Source organism: Centruroides vittatus, unplaced genomic scaffold (assembly GCF_030686945.1).
Source record: "Centruroides vittatus isolate TY-2023 unplaced genomic scaffold, ASM3068694v2 contig_65, whole genome shotgun sequence".
Taxonomy (NCBI): Eukaryota; Metazoa; Arthropoda; class Arachnida; order Scorpiones; family Buthidae; genus Centruroides; species Centruroides vittatus.
This window is the reverse complement of record NW_027122403.1, coordinates 42,304-69,474: the sequence shown is the minus strand read 5'-3', so window position 1 is coordinate 69,474 and position 27,171 is coordinate 42,304. Positions and strand designations below refer to the sequence as shown.

Genomic DNA, 27,171 nt, shown 5'->3' with positions numbered 1-27,171 from the left:
TTAAAAAATTTCCCACGCTTTAGCTCCACAACTAAGTGAAAGTGCTACGGCTGACTGTTCCACTGTTAAGAGGTTAACGATATCAAATTCACCATTAACTAAATGTAAAAATTAAAGCGGTTCGGGCCATTAATGTTAATATTAGAAAGAATCCACAAATTTAATAACTTATTCTCACTTACCTAATATTGAATATATGAATCCAGAATAAAACACAATATGAACTAATACAGACAAACAGTTAACTAAACATTTCATTCCACAGAAGAACCTTGTCTTCTGATTGAAGTCGGTACTAAAAAGTTTTTGGGTCGAAGTACGTAAAGAAACTGCAACAAAACTGTGTAAATAGTCCCCTAAATAGAAATAAAAACAAACATTTTCTGAAACTGAAAATAAATATAATTTCAAATGATTTTATGTTCATAATATTACTTTTCTGAATTAGAGTATTACGCGTTTCTTATAGTAAATATACGTTTAATCATATTATGCAAAGGACTTGTCAGTAATAAAATATTAAATTTATGTCTTTTAGCAAAAATTCCGAATTTTCTACTCTTAAACAATTACACACATCAGCGATTAAGTAAAGTGAATTAAGATATTAATATAACTTAATAAGGAGTTATAGATATTTTTATACGATATTTTAGCTATTGTATATTTGAAACGAAGAACTCCTAATTATTACATAGTGAAATATTATAAAATATTACTGCGAGTTTGAAGACATTTCTGCATGAAGAAGTCTTCAGCCTTGATAAGTTGAAGTTAATAATGTTGAGATTGTTGTCAAGGAATTTAACGGCTTGTCAGTATAGAATAATAATCAGTATATAATTTACACTATTAAACAATCTTAAAAAGTCGTGTAATAGCTCTATGTGGTGTGAATGTTTAGCCTATCTAACAATAGTCATATTATCTTTGTACATGTTTTGCAATGGTTAATGCTCTTTTTAAAGAAACTCGCCGAAATTTCGTAATTATCTACCTAAGTTATGTCATTTGTACCATTAAAAATTCTGTGAAATATTATGAAAGTAAGGATTACAATAACATTTTCCATAATAAAGAAATTCTACACTAACTACGATCATACCTTTATTGCAAGAAGCATTAATAATATTAAATTTACACAGAGTTTCAAGAATTGTTCCAATAATAACCCACGGGATAAAAATGCTGATTGCGATTCTAAAAATATAAAATTAAATTTTCGTTAATAATATAAATAACTTATTTTAAGAATGAACATTATTGTTTTTAAATTGAAGATATATTCAATGTTAGTTTTCAAAAAATCTTTTCTTACTTTGCATTAGAAAAATTCCTTAAAATATAAAGTATTGATGGAACTTCGGTAACGCAGCAGCACAAGGATATTTTTGCCAATCAAAGATGCCTCCTGCGAAAACTATTTCCTATTTCAAATTGGTCTCTTGAAGGAGAACATGAACAATTTACCCGTGCCAACCTGTTACTCAAATACGAGTTGACAACAAACTAGCAGTGATGAGCAGTTATATTTTATCAATAAACGGAAAAATAATCTCTATTAATTCCACCGTTTATAAAGATTAACCACAATCGTTAATGTAAAATATGTATTAAATTATTCCAAACTTTATCAGTTATTTAACTACGGTATGTTTCGAAATATATTTTTAATAACTACTAATTTCATAACCACTTAAAACCCGAGAAATTGATTGAGGTTTTGGGCATCATCAACCAACTTGTCACATTTATTTTCTGGTGTTTGTTCATATATGTAACAAATAAATAGGAGCAAGTTTCGCACAGAAAGTACTCCTGGGAGATACTTTCCCTTGAGAGATAGGCCGTTAATTCTACAATACCACATAAATTTTGAAATAGTAATAAAACCAAAGCGTAACGAGCAGTTATTTATTGTGACATCGTGACAATGCCGCGCTGCAATTTGTAATTATACTTTTTAAATTTATCTATTTTAAAATACAGTCAACTCCGCATAAGTCGACACCCCAAGGGGAAGCGGAAATGTGTCGAGTTATCCGATGTGACGACTTAAAGCGAAGTTTGGAGAAAAAACCACAAAACTACAATTAATAAAATGCAGTAGTGCGTTATACAGTAGTATAGGCTTACAATACATTGTGTCCTCCATTTACAATTTCTCTGTACATGAAAAACTGAAACATTCGTTTAGTGTTGTTTGTTTTGAGCACTAAACTGTCTCGACTTTCTTTTTCAACGATCACGAACGCCTTTAAAACATCATCTTCGCAATTGTCAATTGTTGGCAAGTAACGTCTAAAGATTCTTAATTCCTCTGGCATGAGAAAATGCAAAATTGGATTCCGGTGTGACGTTGATGTAGATTGTATATTTTCTTTTTGTTTATCTGTTATTATTTTTTATACATAAAAATACATAAAATGTTAAGGCTTTTTTATTAATATGTATATATATATTGATAATATTAATATATTATTATATTATTAAATATATTAATTATATATCAATAAATAAATCGACTCCCCTCCTGAAAAAAATGAGTTCACACCACATGTGCGGAGTGAATTCATTTTTTCAGGAGGGTGGTGACGACTTATCGGAGTGTGGGACAGCAAAAGTATGTCGGCTTATCCGAGTGGTGACGAGTTAAACGGTGTCGAGTAAACCGGAGTTTTTTTAACATTAATGTCTATGTAAGTCGGCCGGGACCACAGAAAACTGACTAATTAACCGATGGTGTCGAGTTATCCGGGTGTCGACTTATGCGGACCTCGACTGTATATGAACTTCACCTAAAATTAGTAGTGTGTTGCCCCTGTACATCATACTTTTGCTGTTAGCAATAGTGTTATGTTAATCATCTATCTAACTCGTTTCACGGGAGAACTTTTTCAATGAAATAACGAAATTTTCGCTATGCATCGTAAGTTACTGTATAATTAATCGTGACCTTAAGTTTATATCTGATGACGATTTTCTATGTAACCGCTTTCTCGAGATTAAAACAAGAGAGAAAGACAGATAGGCGTACGTTAGTAGAAATTTATTGGCAACTTTTTCAATTTGCAACCAAAAAATATAAACAAATTTTTAACGAAAGCATAAATTCAATTTTGAATTTTTTTGACATTATACTAAATCTATATCCAACGGAAAAAAGAGAAGTACAATGTGACACAAATTAATTTAAATTCTTAACAAATTAAGAAATTTTAAAAACACCATCTTTTCTCTTTAACTCATTCAAAGTTTCTATTCTTCAGTTAAAATCACCCATTCAATATATTTTCTCTTTATGACACGTATCAAGCAATGTGTCAAATTAATTGTCGCACCTAACATAAAATTGTAATTTAAAATAACCGAAAATAGTCATATTCAAAAGTACTTAATATCACTAATCCAAAAAACGAATCTCAACGACTTCCGATGCTTTACCTATTATCAATAATATTTCATTTTTGTTTAGACTTTTCTTAAATGTACTAGTAGCATCAAATTTATAAAAAAAACATATGCATTACTTTAATTAAAATGAAGGTAGCTTTCTAACATTCGTTTCTCTCATCGAACTTTCCATCCAACAAGATATATGAAATTTTCTCAGACTTCTAATTTAATCTGCTTATTCGGTGTTTGTTACGCCTAAGTGTAGTTGCCATGAAAAAGATTCATTGATGGCACAAACGCCATTTGCTATATGATTAACTCTCTTTGCGAACATTCTCAATTAGCATTAATTAAACGTCTTGATAAGTGCAATTTTTCCATTTTCTAGCCGAGATAAAACAGGGATAATTTATGAAAAGCTAGATTTTAGCCTTTCTTAAAATATTCATGCATTTCTTTATATTTTAACGGCATTTTTATTGAAACAACATATCAAATGTTTGCCAGTGATTTTCTTGGTAACACAACACGTTTTTTACACAGGCTAATTTTCTTTTGTTTTTATGAATCTGAACTTAATTATGTTTTACGTTAACAAACTTATTCATACCATAATGTTTCTAATATGCCAGTAACATCGTCTTGACTCGAAAGCACCTACAGCCACAAAGACAATTCCCCTCATTCGAAAGATGTATTTTGTAACTTTCTCTTTTAGCACTAACAGAATAGCACCTACCAACGCACTCCAGGTACTGGCAAACTTAGCTCTCTTAGACCTCAAAATCCTGGAAACAAACTGGAAGTTTCACCTAAGTAGAAATCCTAGAGGCTATTCTTACAGAGATTTACCTTTATAATATATAATCGAGATGGGTTGATAATAATAATAAGCGCAGAGTCCAAACGGTTGGGAGTTGAAACTTGAAATTTAGAGTAGAGTACGTCATGAGAGTCTTACCATGAAGAACTCGGCTTCTATTATACTATTTTAGACGCGGTATTTTTGCGTTTTTGATTCCGTTTTAATAGTTTACGTCACGAGAATGTATACTAAGAGGAAATTTTTCGAAATCCCTCCCGCGGGGGGAAGGGAAAGAATTAAGGCTTAACCTAAAGAACTCAGCTTCTACTGTACTATTTTAGACGCAATTTTTTTATTTTTTAACAGAATTTTAGTAGTGTATCACATTTAGTAGGATACTACGTGGCGATGAAAGAAATGTATTCCTTAACAATGGAAGTGTTAAGAGAAAGCGACGTGCAAGATTTACAGGCGCAGATGCGGTTTCTTGAGTTTTTGCGGGAAATCGAACATATTGATAGACCCATCTATAAATTCTCTAATTAGTCTGGAAACAGTGGGACCTAATTCTTGCATTTTGTGAAAACGGGTAAGATTGGCTATAATGTAATAATCTTAATCTTCGCTATCGTTATTTTTACCCGAGCAATTCCGCACTTATCTGCTAGTAATCAGTAACATTCCATCTTTGTTACGACCTTCTCCAAATGTACTTATTTTTTTATAAATTTTATGCTATATGTATATATGCATTACTTTATTTCATTTGAAGATAGCTTCCTGACATCCTTACTTGTCATCTAAGTTTCCATCCAACAAGATATATGAAACTTTCTTACACTTTTTAAATTTGTTCTGTTTATTCGGTGTATGTTACTTCTAAGTGTAAGGGGAGACCGGGGTTAGTTGTTACACGGGGTTAGTTGTTATTTTAAGTTTTCTGAGCACACGCAAGAGGTAGCACTTGCTAATTAACATGGTATTTGACACTTACGTCATTCTAACGCTACGTGAAATTTGGCGGTAAGAGGAGCTGTTAGAGTTGTGATATCTTCATTTGTATCATTTTCCAACCTAAAAGTAATTTTTTTGTATTGTGATCCCCATCTACTTTTGAATACAGGATTGCATAGTAGGTTTCCAATGTTTAACATGCTTATTAACAGTATACGATAGTGTAATATTTTGTTGTAATTGCATAAATATCTTGAAATGCTCAAGAGTATTTCGCCACTTAATCAAAATGGCGGGATCGGGGCAAGTTGTTACAAAACGATTGGGGCATGTTGTTACATTGTAACAACTTACCCCATATATTTGTTTGCTAGTATTTTTTATTATATTTCAAAAAATGCCACAAACACATAAAAGGTAAACCACTAGAGGTTCTACAGATGTGAAGCTGCAGCAAAGGATGTAGAAGAGAAGTTATCACTTAAAAAAGCAGCTGATATTTATAAAATTAATTTTATGACTATCCAACGCTATATCAAAAGAGTGGGGAAAAATAACGATACTTCTGCACCATCTGTCAACTCGGTTGGGTACACTAGGCACAGGCAAGTTTTTTCAGATAGACAAGAATCAAAACTCGAGGAATATATTGTTCATTCAAGTAGAATTTACTATGGTTTATCTTCCACTGATGTAAGGATGCTTGCGTACGAATATGGTGTTGCCTGTGAAGTCATCTATCCGAAAAATTGGGACGAAACAAAGCGAGCTACAGAAGACTGGCTTTCAGGATTCTTTAAAAAGGCATCCCAAATTATCCCTTCGAACTCCTGACGCCACGAGTTTATCTAGGGCAACAAGCTTTAATGCTCACAATGTTGCACAAGTTTTATGACAATTTGCAAGATGTTCTTCAACGTCACTTTCAATATTCCTTAAACTTTACATCATGTTTACTTTCACATTTTCAATTAATCTGCTTTGTTGGTATGGAAAAAGTAAATGTAACAACTTGCCCTGGCTCTGTAACAACTTACCCCACTAAGGGGTACATTGTTACAAAGTCGCACTCTTCAGAAAACTGAATATTTCAGAATGTTAATAAATTCATAGTAAAGTACAAAAATGTGGAATATATAGCTAAGAGAATGCTTAACCTGTCGGCAGACTTACAGATTTCTATGTTAAGTCAAACCTTCATAAAAAAATTTTAAGTAAAAACTGTCACAACTAACCCCAGTTTCCCCTACTACTTGCTTCTGAAATATATTCATCAGGCACAAACGCCATTTGCTATGTGATTAATGCCCTTGAGAACATTCTCAATTATCACCAATTAAACATCTTGATATGTGTAATTATTCCGTTTTCTAGCCACTAGAAAAAAATAATTTATGAATAGCTAGATTAAAGCCTTTTTTAAATTATTCACGTATTTTTTTATATGCTCCCATATAACAAAAAAAAGATTATTCCTTATCCATATCCATCTATCATTTTAACTTTTAATGGCACTTCCAGTAGAACATCTCAAATGTTTGCCATGGATTTTGTTGGTAAACCACACGTTTTTTAGACAGGCAGATTTTTATTTCTGTTTTCTTTTATTAATCTGAAATTGATTGTCTTTTACTTTAACATACTTATCCATACTATATCTTTCTAACAGAAGCCACAAAATCGATTCCGCTTATGCCAAACATGTATTTTGTAAATTTTTCTTATAGAACTAATGACCCATTTATAGAAATATTCCTGTCATATCTCAAAATTGTTGGTCCAAGATGTCGTGAAATGAGAAGAAACTAATACATACTCAAATAGAATTGTGTAATATCGAAATCGGAAACACTCCAGAGTCTAAATTTTACCAATCAGAATATTTTTTTTTCTGTTGCTTCAACAGATGGAAAAATCGATTTCAAATTTAGTTTCGAATTTTTACTGTTTTTCGACAGAGAGATTCCTCGAATTGAATAATCGACCATTTAGAACAAACTTCCGCATATACATCATTTCTGTAAAATTTTCATTTACCTTTTAATTGTTTTTGAAGAAAAATTTCGAATTTTCTCACTGTCCAGCAGTGAGCGAGTGAATATAACTTCTAACAAATGGTAGTGGTTTGCTCGTCACGAACGGGACAGCCACGTGCATTTTCTTCTCGTGTCTAACACCAACGTAAGCCCCGTTTCCCCTAGGAAATCATTCCTGAAAGCATGCCTTTTCAGTAGATTGTGTACATGCTGCGCTACCATATTTCATTAGGAAAATCAAATTTGGTCGAGATGAAAGAGCCGACATGACGACGATAATTTTTACAAAGAACCGTCGTCATCTCGGCTTTACTGTTGATCTTGATCAGAAGTATCAACACAATTTTTGTATTTTTTGTTTATCATAAATAATTGTTTTATGGATGACGAAAGAAAATATGTTAATAATCGAAAATTCGTTGAAACAGGTCGCATTTGTTTGGTCGAGTACGGAGCGACTTTGTGTACAGAATTTGGGTTCGAGTACCGAATTGTTCGAGTACAGAAACCCGTTGTATTTCACTATCCCCTATGGTGATTAAAAGGGTGAATAAAGTAAGAAGTGATTATTATAATTATTAGTGTTAATACGAAATTGCGCATAACGCCTCCCTCTAGTGTCAAATTGCTTACGTAATTTATTTAGTAATTAGCCTTATACTAGCCCGATAGAATTTCGGCATTTGGTTGGTGTTTAGTGATTATTGACTACAAGTTTAGATCCATTTCTGTGTTTTTAATTTCTTTCGAAGTCGGATAAAAAAGAGTAATTTTAACTCGTTAATTTTAAGAAATTTACTAAGAATTTTTTAGATTTTTTACTTTAACCATTGTATTTTGTTCGTCAATTTTAAGAATGAAGTAATCGTAGGTAAATAATAACTACAGTTTTAAAAAGTTCAAATTAAACATATTCATAAGAAATTCTGACATATATAGTTACACATTTAAAGAGTATTGAAATATTTATTTAAATATATATATATAATAAGTGTATTTCAAATACAGTATATATCAAACGTTTTATTTTCTACTTAGTGATAATAAGAAAAACATTATAAGTATCTTACATGCAAATTATTTGAATTGTAGAAAGTGTAATCTTTTGGTTCTTTACTTTGCAGAAATTTACTTTTGCTCTGTAAGGATCTCTAAATGCTAAACACATCGATAATCATAAATTATAAAAGAAATCAAATGACAATAATTTCTATCTGGAAAAAAACCAGAATGGGATTTTGCATTTGATAAATACTAAAATACTACAATATCGTGTATAAATTTATGAGAATAATTAATATTGAAAAATACTTAATTAGCTTGAAATAGTTATCTCATTTAGCGTACCATCATTTAATAAAATACTATTTTTAAATATTTGACGCCTCCACTCGCTAACAGTTAAAAACACTGCGAAAATTAGAGACTTTTAATCACGTGACCAATGATATTTTTACGCCTAAGCAGGTCGTAAAACTAACGTAAAAGCGTGTTGAGCAGTGTTCAACTTTCGATGAGAATACGGCCGTAAAACGGTACCTTAAACCAATCAGAAGTTAGTGGAACCACGTCATCATGACATCGTGCGAAAATTTCGGGAAACGAGCTTTTGGGTACGTTCTATCATGGCTACTTCGAAAAGACCACGAATTGATTTGGAAAAATTTATTGAAAATATTCGTAAATATCCATGTTTATATGACAAGAGGCATCCTGATTATAAGAATGTACGCCTAAAACATGCGATATGGACGGCCATAGGAAAGTCCTACAATTTAGGTGAGTACATATTAAATAAAGCTAAGCTTACCATGCTAACTATAGTATCTTAATAACATGATATTAAAGATATTATTTTTACTATATTTGTAATTATAGTAAAAAATCGTAGAATATAATCATTGTCTTTTTAAAGATGTATCACATATACAATTTTATATTGTACATACACAAGTTTTTACTTACGTTAAATGGGAGAATTTTATTATAAGAATTTGGATTTAATCACGCTGGACGTTTCATATAATTCTTTTTTTTCTTTATATTATTACAAATTTTAATTCATTTAATTAGTATCCAATATGCATTTTAGACTGCTCTATTTGATTATCAATCCCTCTTCAGTTGTGAATTGTTATTAATATTAACAATATTTCTATATTATCTATTTAAATAATAATATAAAGTATACAGTTCTTAAAAAATTAATTATAAAATGTTGAAATATTTTTTTTCTACTACTTTATTACATTTTTTCTTCTTGTGACAATTCTCTTTTTTATTGATATCGTTTCCAAAAAGTTTTTAATTGATTTTATTTTAATATAATAATTCATTATTCAAAACAAACTCTCATTCACTTAAACAATGAACACATTTTTTTCATGAGAACATACAATCCTAACTTTAATTTATTAGAAATCCATTAATGCTTTTTCTTCTTAACTATCATAATCTGGACAACTAATATGATTCAAATATTTATACAGTATAAGTTTTTTGCAATACTGTGCTCGAACAGTCATATATTCTTTTTATTTAATTTAATTAGTTCCAAATATTCATACTTCCTTTTTATTGTTTTTTTTTCTTTTAATTATTTTTTCTATATGAATTCCTTTTATTATTTTACAATCATTTAAGTTTTAGTGTTTTACAACTGCTGAATTATGATGATTATATTTAATTATGGTTATACCCCATGTGTTCACTTTACAAGTTTTTAATTTTCTTTTTGTTTACCTATATACAAGTATGTCACTAGAATTACACAATTACAGTTAAATTTATATACTAAATTATTCTGTTCTAAAATTAAATTTTATTATATTTGTGTGTGTTGTCAGAAATGTATCAAGCAATAAATTAATTCAGTATGATATGGAGTATTTTTGTATTGCATCGTTTTCACCAATTCACGTGCGAAGAAGTATTTACGTTTGACACTTGAGGCAGCACCGTCGCCGTAAAAAACCTCCACCTCAATTCGAGCGCAAACGCAAATAGGTCACGTGATTAAAAGCTTTTACGGCGAGTGGTTTTACGCCCGTTTTTACGCTAGTGGAGCCTTAGAGTTTATGTTAATATTTAAAAGAACCTTACTACGCGGCCTTACAGTTTATGTTAATATTTAAAAGAACAATGCGAAAATTAGAGAATCCCAATACATATAACACAATGATACTTTTGTAATTTAGAAGTATTTCGTCCTGTAAGCATTAATCTTTCCAGACCCGTCACGACTTCATTCCGACTTACAATCTGATTGATGATGGACGAGGCCAGAAGCATTCGAAAGAAAGAAAACGCATATCAAAATGTTTCAGTTTATCTTGCTTCACCTTAAATCGCCCTCAACTTCTAAAAAGCAACAGACAGGCATTTATCGCATCGGCCATAAAGTTACGTACATATATTATTATAAATACCGTATATAGAATTCCATTGTTACTTAATTTGATACACGTTACTTAATTTTTGGTATTATACAAATATTCTGCGGCTGTTGTATACATTATATTTGATTTGTATGTTGTCCTCTCCAGTGTTATCTTTCATCAATTTCTTTGCAATATTTTAATTTTAATGCCGCACAAAGGATTGTAAGTGCTCATTTAAAATATACAAAGAAACCTTAATGGTAAGGTATAATTTTTCTGAAGATGATTATATTATTAATGTTTGTACTTTGTTTTGAAATATCGAATAAATGCATTTGTTTCTATATTTTATGTTTAAGAATAAATTAAACTTGTAAATGTTTTATAAACATTGAAAATTAACACTTTGAATGCATTTTTTATAAACTAAAATATTTTACTTTAGCTTTGGAGCACGACAAACGTTTAGAATAAAATGAAAGTAATGCTTCGTCTGCAGCTGAAAATAACTAATATAGCAAAGAGCTTAGAAAAAATTAAATTTCAAGCATTGTACATTTTCTCATTTTATTTGCATCGGCATTTGTATCAATAAACTGTATTCAATGTGTCAGTAACAATGTTTTAGACTCTAGAGCAGCGTTTCTCAACCTGTGGGTCGCGGTGATATGAAACGGGAGTCGCGAAACAATAATGAAATCATTTTATGAGAAAAAATCATTTATTATAAACTTATAAACATTTTACTTACAATAAGTACACATGTAAAGAAATGTGATGGTTAATGTGATGGTTGCATTTGTTTTTCATTTAAAATTTTTTCCATACGTGTATGTACGTTAGAAACACACAAAAGCAAATCGTTTTCGAGTGATAAAAGACAATTCCTGTATTTAGTTTTCAGCGCAACCATAGACGAAAAACCCTTTTCACAGAGATAAGACGTGGCGAAAGGGATTAATATTTTCAATGCTTCTGTGACTAATTTCCATATTCATATCGACGAGCAAGCCAAAACGTATTTAAATCTTCAGATGTAAATTGCAATTGTAGCGTTTTGTCGGCAGACATTTCGATGAGATGGTCGTGAATCTCAACTGGTAATTTAGCAGCGGCAATGCGATTATATAATATTTTTAAAAATTTACATTTATAATTACAGTCAAAATTCAATTAGTAATAGTAAGGCTTACTGTTATTATTCTTTGGATGGGGGTCGGGAAATATTAATTTTATTTATATTTACTATTTGGGGAGTCGCGGAGCTAAGAAGGTTGAGAATCGCTGCTCTAGAGCAGGGGTGGCCAACAAGTCGATCGCGATCGACCGGTCGATCGCCAAGCCAATTTTGGTCGATCGCTCGCGATGTCTTGACTTAATGTATTATATTTGTAACCGAACGCAACAGTATGCATGCAGTTATGACTCGACTCATAAGCAGTGCACCACGTACTGAAACACAGTGTATAAACATAGTATGTATTTCACACCTCCCCCTCCCCACTTACACTATGCCTATGACAACAAGTCGATCGCGACGCATTTTTAAGATAAAAAGTAGATCTTATGTATACAAAAGTTGGCCACCCCTGCTCTAGAGTAATATACAAAATATAAATTTGTATATTTTGCTTGTAATTTGTATATTATGTTTTAAATTTACAACTTTACAAATAACTATTTATAATATTCGTAAAATACGAGCAAGAATATCATACAAATAACAAAATTACATAAAATAAGGTATCTTAATAATGTCTAATATAATATTGTTATCATTAACTTACCCCATTGTAGAATATTTTCTACATCTTCTCGATTACATGTACTCGGTATACAAATATCCACACGAAACGCTACTTTCATATAACTAAACATTTCTATAAATTTACTGACTGGAAACGGTTGCTGCAATGTAGGAAAATATGTAAACTGGCCTGTATAATTTCACAATGTGACGTCAATACTTACCAAACTATCTTTGAGAATTTTATACATTTTATTTCTTGGAATATCTTCTAATGCATCTCTAAATTTATATGAATTAAACCCGAAATTTACTGAACAGAATTTCCCATAAAATGTGTTCATTCTTCTATTGGTTTTTATTATTTTATCGTCTTTAACTTCTATATTTATGCACTGATCATAATCACCGTGTAACCACGTCTTTCCACTGAATATTCCCGATGGTTTTCCTGTAGAATCCAACACTGAAAAATTTGTATTAAAATTATTAATACTAAAATTTATACTCATTAATATTGTTTATGAATCCATATAATGTTATTTTCAAAACAGTAATATTTTATGCTGTAGAAACACAATAATATCATATTATGTTAATTCTTTGTACATGAAATTAAACAATATCCTCCCCCTCAGAAAATACATTCTTAGAGATAATAGCAAAGTTGTGGCCGAAGTTTTAAACTCGAAAACGTGTACGTCGGACGTTCAGCGCCGCTTTCGTGTAAGCCTAGAGGTTTGACAATGGTGTTTGGAAAGTCAGTGGAATCATGCTCGACATTCCAAACTCCATTGCCAAACTTCTAGGCTTATAGGAAAGCGGCGCTGAACGTCCGACGTACACGTTTTCGCGTTTAAAACTTCGGCCCCAACCTCGCTATTAATATTTAATATATATTTAAAAAATAAAAAAACAAATTATGTAAAAAGTGAAATTTTATAATATAAAGATTTTAGTAATTAATCAGTGCTAAAGATGAATAAATTCTAAAAGAATAATTTCTTAGAATTAACTGAAACTTTTCACAAAATAGAAAATTGAAAAATACAAAAAGTGAAACTCTAATATAGAAAATTCTGTGCAAAACGATATCGTAAAATTAGAAAACATTAGAAAACAACTTGAGGGAAATATCCAGCAACGAGTTGTTTCACTTCCCGTAACATTTAAACTGCACTGGCGCCATTTAGTATAATATTTTACATTTTTAATTATTATAAAATTGAAAAAAGCTTAAATTTGAGGGAAGGAATGAGTTTTATAAAAAAAAAACGGTGAATGCAAATAACGACTATAATCTTCATTAAGTCCTACACTACTCGAGATATAACATACGATTATCTATTACTATTACTATATCTATTACTCTTATCTATTTTTGTAGATATATGTTCTAAGTGCTCCCTGCTTCAAATATAATGAACGTATGGTAAACAATGTGTTTGTTTTCCGTTAATTTTCAAAGTGTAATTATTGATTTATTTTCACATATTCTATTTTCAAACATAGTATGTAAGAGAAATGCATAATTAGTTGCCATTATATATATTCTATCGATATTTTATTTCTCGTTATAGTGATAATTTAAAGTGGAACTTCCCTTGATAAATTCTAATAAGATTTTTCAGAATAATTTTAGCACATGATAATGACCATTTTTCAAAAAAATATAAAAAGCTTTTGCTACGTCCTTCCGACAGCATAAAAAAGCATGGCACAAAGAGTCCAAGCCTCCATTTACTTTTGTAAATAAATATCTGGAAAAAAATCAAATGGTACAAGGAAGGAAGTTGAATGTAATAACTGCTTTTATACACGTGTATACTTACCAATGCGTGCACAATTTTTCCCTCAAAGAAATTAGATAGATGACCGGCATGACTCTGATTAGTATGATTTAGGCTACGGTTACTATGGATGCGAATTCTGACGAAATCTTGTTCTGACGAGTACGTCCGAAATCTTCGTCAGAACAAGGTGTTTACACTGTGCGCGTATTCTGATTGTCAGTACGTTTCTGTCTCCCAGCAAAATGGACGACCTCAATGAGTTTTATTTTTTTGAAAGTCCGTTCTATTGTTGATAGGTGGTGGGAAAACAGAGCATATTAACCACTTATTTTCCACAAAAGACGATAAGGGAGAGTTTCAAATGTTATATCAAGATTTGTGGGACAACCCGCAAAAGTTTTCCGAGTATTTCAGAATGAGACCAACAACATCATGTCTCACAAATACCTATTCTCGAACACAAGACTAATCAATTTATCAATATCCATGTTGGAAAAACCAAAACGCTCGACATTCAACGTCAAACGCACGAACAAATCAAACTCGTTTGAACGCTCGAATGGCTCTGACTACATCGTGCGTGTTCTGACATACCCTTCGCTGCCAAATTAAACACTCTCATTGGAAAACAGGTATTTGTTTGTTCGGACGAACTCGTCAGAACTCGTCAGAACAAGATTTCGTCAGAATTCGCATCCATAGTAACCGTAGCCTTACAGGGGCAAGAGAACTAATTTCAGGTAGAGATCATATATTTTAAATTATAAAAATTTAAAATATAATTAAAAATTGCAGCCAGGCATTGTGACGATGTCACAATAAATATTTCCTTGTTTGCTGTTAAAATTTAACTGCTTAGTTACAGTGTTTAGATAGAGTTAGATAGCATAATAAGTAGGATTTTAACAATTTGGAGGGCTTGTCACACCAAGGCCGATCAAAAAATAGACCAGATCTTCTACAAAAAAAAAAAAAAAAAAAAAAAAAGTCTTTTATAATCACCTTCAAATTAAGAAAGGATGCATTTCGGGTTCAAGGACCCATCATCAGCTTACAAACACATAGTACCAAACTTAGCACACATATAATTATAACACCAATAGTTAACCAATAGAAAGGAATTTTTGATATATACAGTGCACTGTATTTACAATATTTAATACAACCTATATACAAAAGAACTAAATACTATCGAGCATAATTTTTTTTATGTAATAATGTGATATATCACATTATTTGGGACCAGTAATTGTCTTATTTTTTTTTTATGCCGTGGAATTGTCTTATCCCCGTGGAATTGTCTCCGCCGTGAATTGTTTTATCCCTCAACTGCGTGAGAAAGGACGTCTGGATAAAAGACACATTTTATATGTATTGTCTGTAAGAGAAATATATTTTTTCTTTATTTTGTATTGTCTTAATTTTCTCCTACATTTTCTGAATTCTGATGGGCTGTCCACTGTTAATAATAAAATATTGTTAAGTATTAAATTAAAAACCAAAAAGGAGGGAAACTAACAATGAACTTACTATTATTAAAATAATTGGTGTTCAGACCTTAAACAAAATAAATACACCAAATCCATAAGACTGTGTGAAGCCTTGTTTGCAATTCATTTTACAATGTGATGTGACTTTACTCCCACACTGTTCAGCATCTGTTTCAAGATTATGTAAAAACGATGTCATTCCACCCCACATGTAGCTTCAGTCCCACGTTGTTATTAATTCCTGTACTTTAAGAATTTCTATGTGTTCCTGTAGTCTTCATATTAATTGATTATTTTCTGTCAGAATACTCTTGACACTATTTTTTACTATTTTTTATTTTAAAATTTCACAACCTTCGATATTGCAATGTTATGCCACTAATAATAATATTAAATTGTGTTTTGATGGCATATATATGTTCTTTAATTCTTGTCTTTAATTTTCTTCCGGTTTCACCAATGTATGTTTTTATATGTGAACAACTACAATACAATGAATGAACTACATTATCTTTTCCAAAATCATTATGTTTATTTTTTTTATATTTACTGTTAATCATTTGTGCTATGGTTCTTGTATGGTTTGGAACTAAAATAATATCTAAACTTTTTAATTTTTCAAAAGCACCGAAAACATATTCCATTTTAAGATACAATGTCTTAAAAACTCCTGGTTGTCTATTTAATGTGACATTTTCCTCTTTTCCTTTTACTTGTTAATAACCACTTTAACAATAATGTTCTAGGGCAGGGGTGTCCAACCCGTGGCCCAAGGCAAGTTTGAATGCGGCCCAATAAGTGTGTAAACAAAACCGACAAGATTAAATTTATTGTCGGAACGTAGTGACGACTAATACTTGACTTCGTGCATTCCTTGTCAACAAAATAACTCTGGAATGAGTTGTCCGATCTTGATGAAATTTTCTAGGACGACTCATCATCACTCAAGGATGAACTGATTAAAATTTCAACTCTCAAAAATGATCCATACTGAAGAAAAACCCCTATCTCCAGTTCTACAAAAACGGATCAGTTTTGAAAGTTGAAATTTTAATCCGTTCATCCTTGAGTGATGATGAGTCGTCCAAGAAAATTTCATCAAGATCGGACAACTCATTCTAGAGTTATAATGTTGACAAGGAACGCACGAAGTCAAGTGTTAGTCGCTTCCTGCACGCACGTTTAGAAGCGTCATCTAGTGGTCGGAAAATATGACAAGCATTTAAAACGGTAAATTTTGAAAGGTAAATGTTATCGTTAACTAGATACACAACAAATGTAAAGAATCTTTATAGAATAATAAGTTAAAAAAGTTTTCTTTTTTAACTTATTATTCTATAACATAGAGCAGCACTGATTGATGGCCTTGCGATCCATTCCCTCCTTCGTCTTCCTATCGTTAGTACGAAATTTCGATCTCTAAGTGAAGAAGCTGTACAGAGATTCTAGATTGAGATGAAGTCGCTCAAATTCATCATCATCGATGAAATGTCAATGATTGGTGCAAGAATGCTTTACATGATCGAGAGAAGATTGAGAGAGATAAACCCAGAGAAAGATGAGCCGTTTGGTGGATTCTTTATCTATTTGTTTGGTGATTTTCGTCAGCTTCCTCCTGTTAAAAATACTCCTCTCTCCTCGAGTGTTTTTACAATGTAATGTCCCAACAAGGTAGAGACCCTGTTGGGACATTACATTACATTCGCATTTGATTCTTTTGTGAAGTTCATTGTACCTTAGTAATTCTCATAGACAAAATAGCGCAGATAGTTCCTTCACAGATGTCTTACAACATCTAGCTTCGGGTGATATCTCTGATACAGATCTGAACACTGAAGACAAGAAATGGAGCCTGTTTATCCAGAGATGAACTTGATCAGTTTCAAACGGCAGTAGAGCTATATCCAACAAACGAGCAAGTTAAACAAAGCAACGAAAATTACTTGCATTTTTACCAAAGGATTAGAAGGCCTCCACCAATAGGTATAGCCTTGGAAAGAGAAATATGAAGAGTTATAGAAGTTAGAAGAATGAAGAAAAGAAAAGAATGACAGGAAAGTGTGAAATATGAGACTACAATGTGCCACCCGAGAGTCAATTGTATAACATCAATGAATACAAATTACAAACATATAGTTGTGAACAGAATGACTGCATCTACAACTTGAGGCATTAGGAGCCCCATAACGGCTAACTTGCCTTGGTGCTCAACACACAAAACACGTATGAACAGCCCCTTTGGGGGAAAACAGACAAAGCCCTCCATGGCTTAGGAGATAACATAATAAAATAAAACAAAACAAATTAATGCAGGTGCGTGTGTACACAAGGCAAGGCCTCCATGGCTTAGGAGGTAACATAATAAAACTACTTGCAGTCAACTGGATGCCCTCTTGGTTATATAGCATCTGAAAACACTCCAGATATTGTCCCGCCTTCGTCCAAAGATGACTCAGCTCTTGGTCTCTCGAAGTATGTGAATCTCTCAGTTAATGCCAGAATCATGCTGAAAATCAACTTATGGGTGCAAGGAGGTCTCGTCAATGGTTCACTAGAAACTATACGCTATGTGAAATCTGGAAGTTAATAACCTAAAATTTCTAAATTATTTCACTCCAGTTATAAACGACTTAATCAACAACATTCCATACCCAGGAAATTGTTGACCCTCGAATGGCAACGATTGTCCCCTAACTGTCAACAAACCGTTATTCCTTCGGAGCAGGTAGATCATCTTGCACGATGGTTTATAATTAGCGTCCGAACTAGTCGTTTATTTAATATCCCGGGAACACCTATGGCCCTAATAGCGATTCGTTTTCGATCACGTGACAGGTTTTCCCATCAAAAACTTATAAAAGACGCTTCCTTCCCCCCCTAAAGGGCTCTCCGATCGTCTCTCTAATACGAATCGCACTGCGCCGTCGACCGAGCCCGAAGTCTCTACGTTGCTAAGTGCCACTGACCCGCCTCGAGTTTTCTAAGGTTCTACGTGCCAGTGACCATTAATTTGACTCTCCGTCATCTCGAAGATTTCTATCACTTCGAAGTGAATATTTACCTAAGGGACCTTCGCTGGACTCCGACTATTACGCTATTTATAGAGGTATGAACAAATATTTGTAAACTCTCTCTCTCCGGCCCCTTTTTGTATATGAGGGTAGAAGTGTAGTTTTGTTCGTTTCGTTTTTAATAAATCTTGTTTTGTTATAAAATGGTGTCTTTCTTGACTGTCGGCTTCGCCTTATCGTCGACCCCATCCTTCCTCCTTCTCCACTCGCGTAACGCGTAACGCGCCGTCGACGTAACAGCCATCCTTGACACGTGAGTCGCCGGAAAAAGAGGTACGACAAACTCTTACTTCCCCGGGATCTCACACGCTACATTATGTGGGTGCCGGGAGGCGGCCAAAGTCTCGTTCCTCCTTTTTGTCGGCTAACAGGTTCGTGAGACCTGCCCACGTCAAGATGGCGGTTCGGATGAGTTACGCGTTCCGCGTTTTATGCGAGTGGAGGAAGTGAATGGGGGTCGACGGTAGGCGGCAGATGATAATATTCGAATAAAGGACACTACAACGGATAATAACAACAATGATTTATTTAAAGCTAACATGACAATATTCATACACTTAACACCTTATTCTTGCCGAGAAAATATAAATTTAAATTTATTTAAAACAAACAAACGTTTTCAGCCTGATTCACAGGCCATCTTCAGGTTTAGAATACATTTGAATTAAAAATTCTACCATTGGAGCACAAAAATTCAAATTCAAAATTAATAAGATACATTTAAACAAAACAGTTATAACTATTGGTTAGAGCCCTTATTAAAGTTCCTAACCATGAACTTCCACACAGAGGGTAGACTCTCTGCGTCCCTCGCATTTAGACAGCCTTCTTGTAATCCGCAACTTTTCTGCCGTCAATGCCAAAGATGGAGAAGATAAAGGGTTCATGATGGTCGCCTCATTCCATTTAACTATAGCTCCTGGCGCTTGCGCCATTTGGGACAAAATTGTTGCATTAGACCTCTTTCTGATGTTATAACTATGCTCCTTGATTCTAAGCCCTAAACTTCTAGTGGTTACTCCAATGTAGTCTTTTTTAACGCCCAATTGCATGTTCTCATATGGAATTTTATAAACTCCTGCTTTCTCTTCTGATTTTATACCATCCTTATCATTCCTGAGGATTTTGTATAAATTAGGCGCCCTTTTTAAAAGCATTCTCGAACCTTTTTTGTGTGCAATCTCCTTCATGACTGCATTCATACTTTCATTATACGTAAATTTTACGCTTCTATTGGGAGCATTTTTAAAAAACCTTTTTTTGATGTTGGCTTCATATTTCTTAATTATTCCCAGAATCGTACTTTTTTGGTAACCTAGGGCCTTGGCTACGTCTATTATTCTATTTATTTCTTTCCTCCTGTCTTGTACTCTTTCACAATACAAAAATGCTCTTCTTATTAAAGCTCTGAAAGCCGCAATTTTATATTTATACGGATCCTTGGATTGGGAGGGAATATACAAAGGGCTGTGTGATGGTTTAATAAAAACGTTAGTGGACAGGTGGCCTTTTTTGAATGTAATATCAATGTCGAGAAAATGCAGATTCAAGGAACTCTTCTGTTCCAATCTTAAAGTAAGGCCATCACTGTTATCGTTGATGTTATCCAAAAAATCCTTGATTCTGCTGTTATTTCTCCATAATATAAATAAGTCATCAACGTATCTGCTAAAATACATGATATCATCCTTAAAAACATGAAAAACTCTTCTTTCCAGCCTTCGAACCACCAATTCACATAGGATCCCTGAAAGCGGGCTTCCCATAGGGACCCCTCTTCTCTGTCTGTAGACCTGCCCATTAAAAGTGAAGCAAGATTCACGGCAGACCAAACTAGCCAAACTCTCTACTTCTTCAGTATAATTAAGCAATTCTGAGTTATTACAGTATAAGAAGTCCAATAGCGCCTCCTCACACGATTCTATCCTAACCGACGGATACATGCTCTCATAGTCGAAAACAGTTGCAACTTCATCCTCCATTAATGCTATATTCTGCAGATCTTTAACCACTTTTATAGGATCCCGTGCCACTAGAGTATCTGTGCCTAGCTGCGAGGATAAATACTCATGCAACTTCTTCTCTAACACAAACGTGGGACCTCTGCATTTCTCTACCACAGGTCTTATTTCTTTACCGGTTTTATGCACCTTAGCGAAAGCAAATAACCTAGGTGTTCCAGGCCTAGGGTTCCTACACTTCCTGAGAAAAGGCAAAGCCTTGGAAAGTTTAGAGACCTCTAGTTTTCTGACCTTCCTATCCAAGCTTCCAATAAAATTGCTGTTGATCTTTTCACATTCTGTCTTTTCGATATAATCCATTAGTGCTTCGTTATATGTACTCCTTTTCATGATGACCAGTTGCTTACTTTTATCCGCCCTAGTCAACACCAATTCATTCTGCCTTAACCAATTCTTAGTGAGCCGGATATCACTACTTCCAATATCTTGCTTTCGGTCCCTCTGCCTGTTGTTAAGGACTGCTTTCCATCTGAAGTACTCTTTTTCTAAATCGTCTAGTCCAACAATGCCCCTTTCAATTTCCTGTACTGAGGTTTCCCAATTCATAGCCTCCATTGGAACAAAATTTGGGCCTTTTTCTAGGAGCTTCTTGATCCTTCCTGGTACTTCTATTTGGTCCCATGTGCGGAATAGAAGTACCAGGAATGTTCATTAGAAGCTCCTAGAAAAAGGCCCAAATTTTGTTCCAATGGAGGCTATGAATTGGGAAACCTCAGTACAGGAAATTGAAAGGGGCATTGTTGGACTAGACGATTTAGAAAAAGAATACTTCAGATGGAAAGCAGTCCTTAACAACAGGCAGAAGGACCGAAAGCAAGATATTGGAAGTAGTGATATCCGGCTCACTAAGAATTGGTTAAGGCAGAATGAATTGGTATTGACTAGGGCGGATAAAAGTAAGCAACTGGTCATCATGAAAAGGAGTACGTATAACGAAGCACTAATGGATTATATCGAAAAGACAGAATGTGAAAAGATCAACAGCAATTTTATTGGAAGCTTGGATAGGAAGGTCAGAAAACTAGAGGTCTCTAAACTTTCCAAGGCTTTGCCTTTTCTCAGGAAGTGTAGGAACCCTAGGCCTGGAACACCTAGGTTATTTGCTTTCGCTAAGGTGCATAAAACCGGTAAAGAAATAAGACCTGTGGTAGAGAAATGCAGAGGTCCCACGTTTGTGTTAGAGAAGAAGTTGCATGAGTATTTATCCTCGCAGCTAGGCACAGATACTCTAGTGGCACGGGATCCTATAAAAGTGGTTAAAGATCTGCAGAATATAGTATTAATGGAGGATGAAGTTGCAACTGTTTTCGACTATGAGAGCATGTATCCGTCGGTTAGGATAGAATCGTGTGAGGAGGCGCTATTGGACTTCTTATACTGTAATAACTCAGAATTGCTTAATTATACTGAAGAAGTAGAGAGTTTGGCTAGTTTGGTCTGCCGTGAATCTTGCTTCACTTTTAATGGGCAGGTCTACAGACAGAGAAGAGGGGTCCCTATGGAAAGCCCGCTTTCAGGGATCCTATGTGAATTGGTGGTTCGAAGGCTGGAAAGAAGAGTTTTTCATGTTTTTAAGGATGATATCATGTATTTTAGCAGATACGTTGATGACTTATTTATATTATGGAGAAATAACAGCAGAATCAAGGATTTTTTGGATAACATCAACGATAACAGTGATGGCCTTACTTTAAGATTGGAACAGAAGAGTTCCTTGAATCTGCATTTTCTCGACATTGATATTACATTCAAAAAAGGCCACCTGTCCACTAACGTTTTTATTAAACCATCACACAGCCCTTTGTATATTCCCTCCCAATCCAAGGATCCGTATAAATATAAAATTGCGGCTTTCAGAGCTTTAATAAGAAGAGCATTTTTGTATTGTGAAAGAGTACAAGACAGGAGGAAAGAAATAAATAGAATAATAGACGTAGCCAAGGCCCTAGGTTACCAAAAAAGTACGATTCTGGGAATAATTAAGAAATATGAAGCCAACATCGAAAAAAGGTTTTTTAAAAATGCTCCCAATAGAAGCGTAAAATTTACGTATAATGAAAGTATGAATGCAGTCATGAAGGAGATTGCACACAAAAAAGGTTCGAGAATGCTTTTAAAAAGGGCGCCTAATTTATACAAAATCCTCAGGAATGATAAGGATGGTATAAAATCAGAAGAGAAAGCAGGAGTTTATAAAATTCCGTATGAGAACATGCAATTGGGCGTTAAAAAAGACTACATTGGAGTAACCACTAGAAGTTTAGGGCTTAGAATCAAGGAGCATAGTTATAACATCAGAAAGAGGTCTAATGCAACAATTTTGTCCCAAATGGCGCAAGCGCCAGGAGCTATAGTTAAATGGAATGAGGCGACCATCATGAACCCTTTATCTTCTCCATCTTTGGCATTGACGGCAGAAAAGTTGCGGATTACAAGAAGGCTGTCTAAATGCGAGGGACGCAGAGAGTCTACCCTCTGTGTGGAAGTTCATGGTTAGGAACTTTAATAAGGGCTCTAACCAATAGTTATAACTGTTTTGTTTAAATGTATCTTATTAATTTTGAATTTGAATTTTTGTGCTCCAATGGTAGAATTTTTAATTCAAATGTATTCTAAACCTGAAGATGGCCTGTGAATCAGGCTGAAAACGTTTGTTTGTTTTAAATAAATTTAAATTTATATTTTCTCGGCAAGAATAAGGTGTTAAGTGTAGGAAATATATATATTTTGCTGAGTGCTTTGTGATAACATGACAATTACAAAAACGGCGAGCGTCTGTCGCCTGAGTTCGGATTCGCGGAGGGAGAGTTCACAGGAAATGGGGTCATACCTCGTGATCCGGGTCGGTCCTTCCTCTAGGTCAAGGTATCATCGGCAAGGTATGCCTTTCGTTCGGGCAGGTTCCGTCGGGACTCGGGACGCTCACGCTCTGTCTAATCGACACTACGTAACCGACCTGGGGTCGATCGGACGGACTCTATGTAACCGACCTCCTTTTTCCGCTCTCGTCGCCCTTTTATTGAGGTGGTCACGTTGTTCAGCTTCACCAATCCGCACCTTTCGTCGGTTGTTTTTTCTGATTCATTTTTTTTCCCTTTGACTCATATCCCTTTTCCTTCTACACGCGCGGAAAAGGATGTATCATTACCGGCTTAATTCCGGTGGGTTCGAACTTTCACAATTATATATGCTCCTAATTCTCGCCCTCCAGCTCTTCCTTTGATTGTTTTAGTGGAATTCGATAGCTATCAGGGACCTTTTATCTATGGTAATCTGTTTCCAATAACCCCCATAACACCTCTTCGAACGATGGCAGTATATTGCGATCTTGTAGACAGTTTCCCCTTACCTTAGCATCCTCGATGACTATACATAAATCACAGGGATTAACTCTTCCAAAAATCAAAATAGATATAGGGAAAAAAGAGACATCTATCGGTCTTACTTATATTACACTGAATCGAGTGAAAAAATAACTGACTCAGTATTTTTAGAGAGTTACAATAAAGATCGCTACGAGTCAATCTGCACAGTCCAAGGCCCGTAGTGATAGACAGAATTTCAGGAGACGTTGGCATAGCAATTAATTAATTAATGGCTTATTCTGACCTTATATCTGTACCTTTAAATGATCCAATAGAAATCAAATATATTGTTGAGAACGAATGATTCTTTGTTTCTTTTTCCCCTCATAATCTAGAAAATAAAGGTGCAAGCGGCTTCGTTCCGACTACACGCTGATACAGCGTTACTTAACTAGTTTATTTTTATTTATTTATTTCAACTGCATAAACTCAAAAACGAAGTTTTACAAAGCCGTGAACCTTTATAAGTATTCTATTGTGAGTGAAAAGAAAATATTTTCAAACACTTGGAAATGTGTAAATGAGGAAGGAATACTAAATAAAGCTGGAGTTGTGACTCAAAGGATTATAGACTCAAATTTGAGGAAAGGAGAGAAAGGCCTAAAGATAAAAAGTAGTGAGAAAGGTTAATTAGACCTACGGTTACGCAAATATTGACCCTTAATTTTGCAACCTTCCTCACTTCTTTATCTTTTGTCCTTTCTCTTCTTTCCCTGCATTTGGGTCTATAGTCCTTTGAGTCACAACTCCAGCTGTAATTAGCATTCCTTCCAGTGTTGCAAGATTTGTCTACTTTGCGCCAAATTTGGCTACCCTTATTTTAGTTCGACGTAAAAAATATCATTTGGCGCATTGGCTACTTTTTAGGCCACATATTATTTATAAATACAGGGTGTTTATAATTAAAGTTCCACTTTGAAATGGCCATAAAATGAAAATTACTAAACAGAATGTTATCAAACTTGGTAAGAGTGTACAGGACGTCATGGATTTTATTTCCCGCGAAAAAATAAATAGTTCAAAAACTTACCACGAACGGGAAATGGCGCTGTCTGCAATATTATTAAACGAAATAAGACATGAAGACATCGTTGAAAATGTTTTTAATCGTTTCTAAAACGTTTACAAAGCATAATTATTATTGCCTTATTGTCTTTATTTAATTTTTTATTATATTTTGTCAACGTGGACATTAATTATTAACAGGACAGTTATACTGGAGTTAAGCATTTACGCAAGAATTGAGGAAAAAGTTCTTAAAGAAAATAGACTTTCTTTATTAAGTCACCTATGTAAGTCTGTTTTCTTTAAGAACTTTTTCCTCAATTCTTGCGTAAATGCTTAACTCCAGTATAACTGTCCTGTTAATAATTAATGTCCACGTTGACAAAATATAATAAAAAATTAAATAAGGACAATAAGGCAATAATAATTATGCTTTGTAAACGTTTTAGAAACGATTAAAAACATTTTCAACGATGTCTTCATGTCTTATTTCGTTTAATAATATTGCAGACAGCGCCATTTCCCGTTCGTGGTAAGTTTTTGAACTATTTATTTTTTTCGCGGGAAATAAAATCCATGACGTCCTGTACACTCTTACCAAGTTTGATAACATTCTGTTTAGTAATTTTCATTTTATGGCCATTTCAAAGTGGAACTTTAATTATAAACACCCTGTATTTATAAATAATATGTGGCCTAAAAAGTAGCCAATGCGCCAAATGATATTTTTTACGTCGAACTAAAATAAGGGTAGCCAAATTTGGCGCAAAGTAGACAAATCTTGCAACACTGGAAGGAATGCTAATTACAGCTGGAGTTGTGACTCAAAGGACTATAGACCCAAATGCAGGGAAAGAAGAGAAAGGACAAAAGATAAAGAAGTGAGGAAGGTTGCAAAATTAAGGGTCAATATTTGCGTAACCGTAGGTCTAATTAACCTTTCTCACTACTTTTTATCTTTAGGCCTTTCTCTCCTTTCCTCAAATTTGAGTCTATAATTCTTTGAGTCACAACTCCAGCTTTATTTAGTATTCCTTCCTCATTTACACATTTTCAAGTATTTGAAAATATGTTCTTTCCACTCAAAAATAAAATATGTAGAGAGGTTTACGGCTTTGTAAAACTTCGTTTTTGAGTTTATGCCTTTGAAATAGATAGATAAAAATAAATAAATAAAATTTGTCGGTTTTGTTTACACGTTTATGGGGCCGCATTCAAACTTGCCTTGGGCCGCGGGTTTGACACCCCTGTGCTAGTGCTTTAAATACTTTCTCTTTTCATCGTATTTTAAATTTATACCTTTAAAATTAACATTAAATATTTTTCTGCTTATTTACACATTATAACTGTTTGGCAGACATTAATAGGAGTATACACATTCATCGGCATTTTAAAGACAGAAGAAAAATTAATATAAGAATTAATATTTAAATTCTTTTCTGGAGATATATGATAAAAGTCGTCAAAAGGGACTATGAGAAAAATTGTTTGATTAATTATATTTATTTGATAATTAGTTAAATACAACACTTTTAATTTAAAAACAACAAACACTTACATTTTAGAATCCACCCTTTATTCTGCTTTAAATCTGCCAATAAACGCATCGCACCTCTGACACACGAGCGAGACACTTTTACTTCTTCATTAATTTTCAACATGACGGGAAGCGCAAAACGAGCGACATTACTCGTAAGGTAATTAAACCCAGCGTAGAAATCGTTTAAAATACGATCGGCTTTTACTACGTCATCTGACACTATACTTTTATTTAACTTGGGTATATCTTCACCACTTGTGAAATCAACTAAGACGAAAACAAAGACGACAATTATTCGACTCATCTCGACTTTGAGTCAAAAATTAATTCACAGAATATTGCGATTCAAGATATACTTTAATATAAATTAGATGCAAATATTTTCTCTTACATTAGTTTCACCAATCAGAAAATTTTATCGAAATTTGGAACAGAGACAAGAAATCTTGTGAAAACATTGCCAAAATAAATTTTATAAAAACACGTCTTTCGTATCCTTCATCGAAACCAGTATCGTTAAAGTAGATGTTTTACAGTAGTAATTTAGAGGAAATAACGAAAATATTTA

General features: G+C 33.5%; 1 protein-coding gene across 1 annotated transcript; it reads right to left on the bottom strand.

Moving 5' to 3' along the window:
- Nucleotides 1–26,907, bottom strand: LOC136979834 (nose resistant to fluoxetine protein 6-like). Its single transcript, XM_067275858.1, has 7 exons — nt 26,622–26,907; nt 12,543–12,784; nt 12,359–12,479; nt 8,262–8,349; nt 1,106–1,200; nt 183–356; nt 1–98 (listed from the first exon to the last, which is right to left on the bottom strand). The coding sequence occupies exons 1-7, from the start codon at nt 26,905–26,907 to the stop codon at nt 1–3; spliced, it is 1,104 nt and encodes a 367-aa protein (XP_067131959.1).
- Nucleotides 26,908–27,171: the final 264 nt, after the last annotated feature.

Bases quoted from the DNA above. Each gene is read 5' to 3' on its own strand.
- LOC136979834 (XM_067275858.1), bottom strand. From the start codon at position 26,907: ATGAGTCGAATAATTGTCGTCTTTGTTTTCGTCTTAGTTGATTTCACA. The intron at 12,480-12,542 runs GTAAGTATTGAC...CCTACATTGCAG, and splicing joins AAATTCTCAAAGATAGTTTG to CAACCGTTTCCAGTCAGTAA. The intron at 357-1,105 runs GTATGATCGTAG...ATTTCTATTTAG, and splicing joins TAATGCTTCTTGCAATAAAG to GGGACTATTTACACAGTTTT.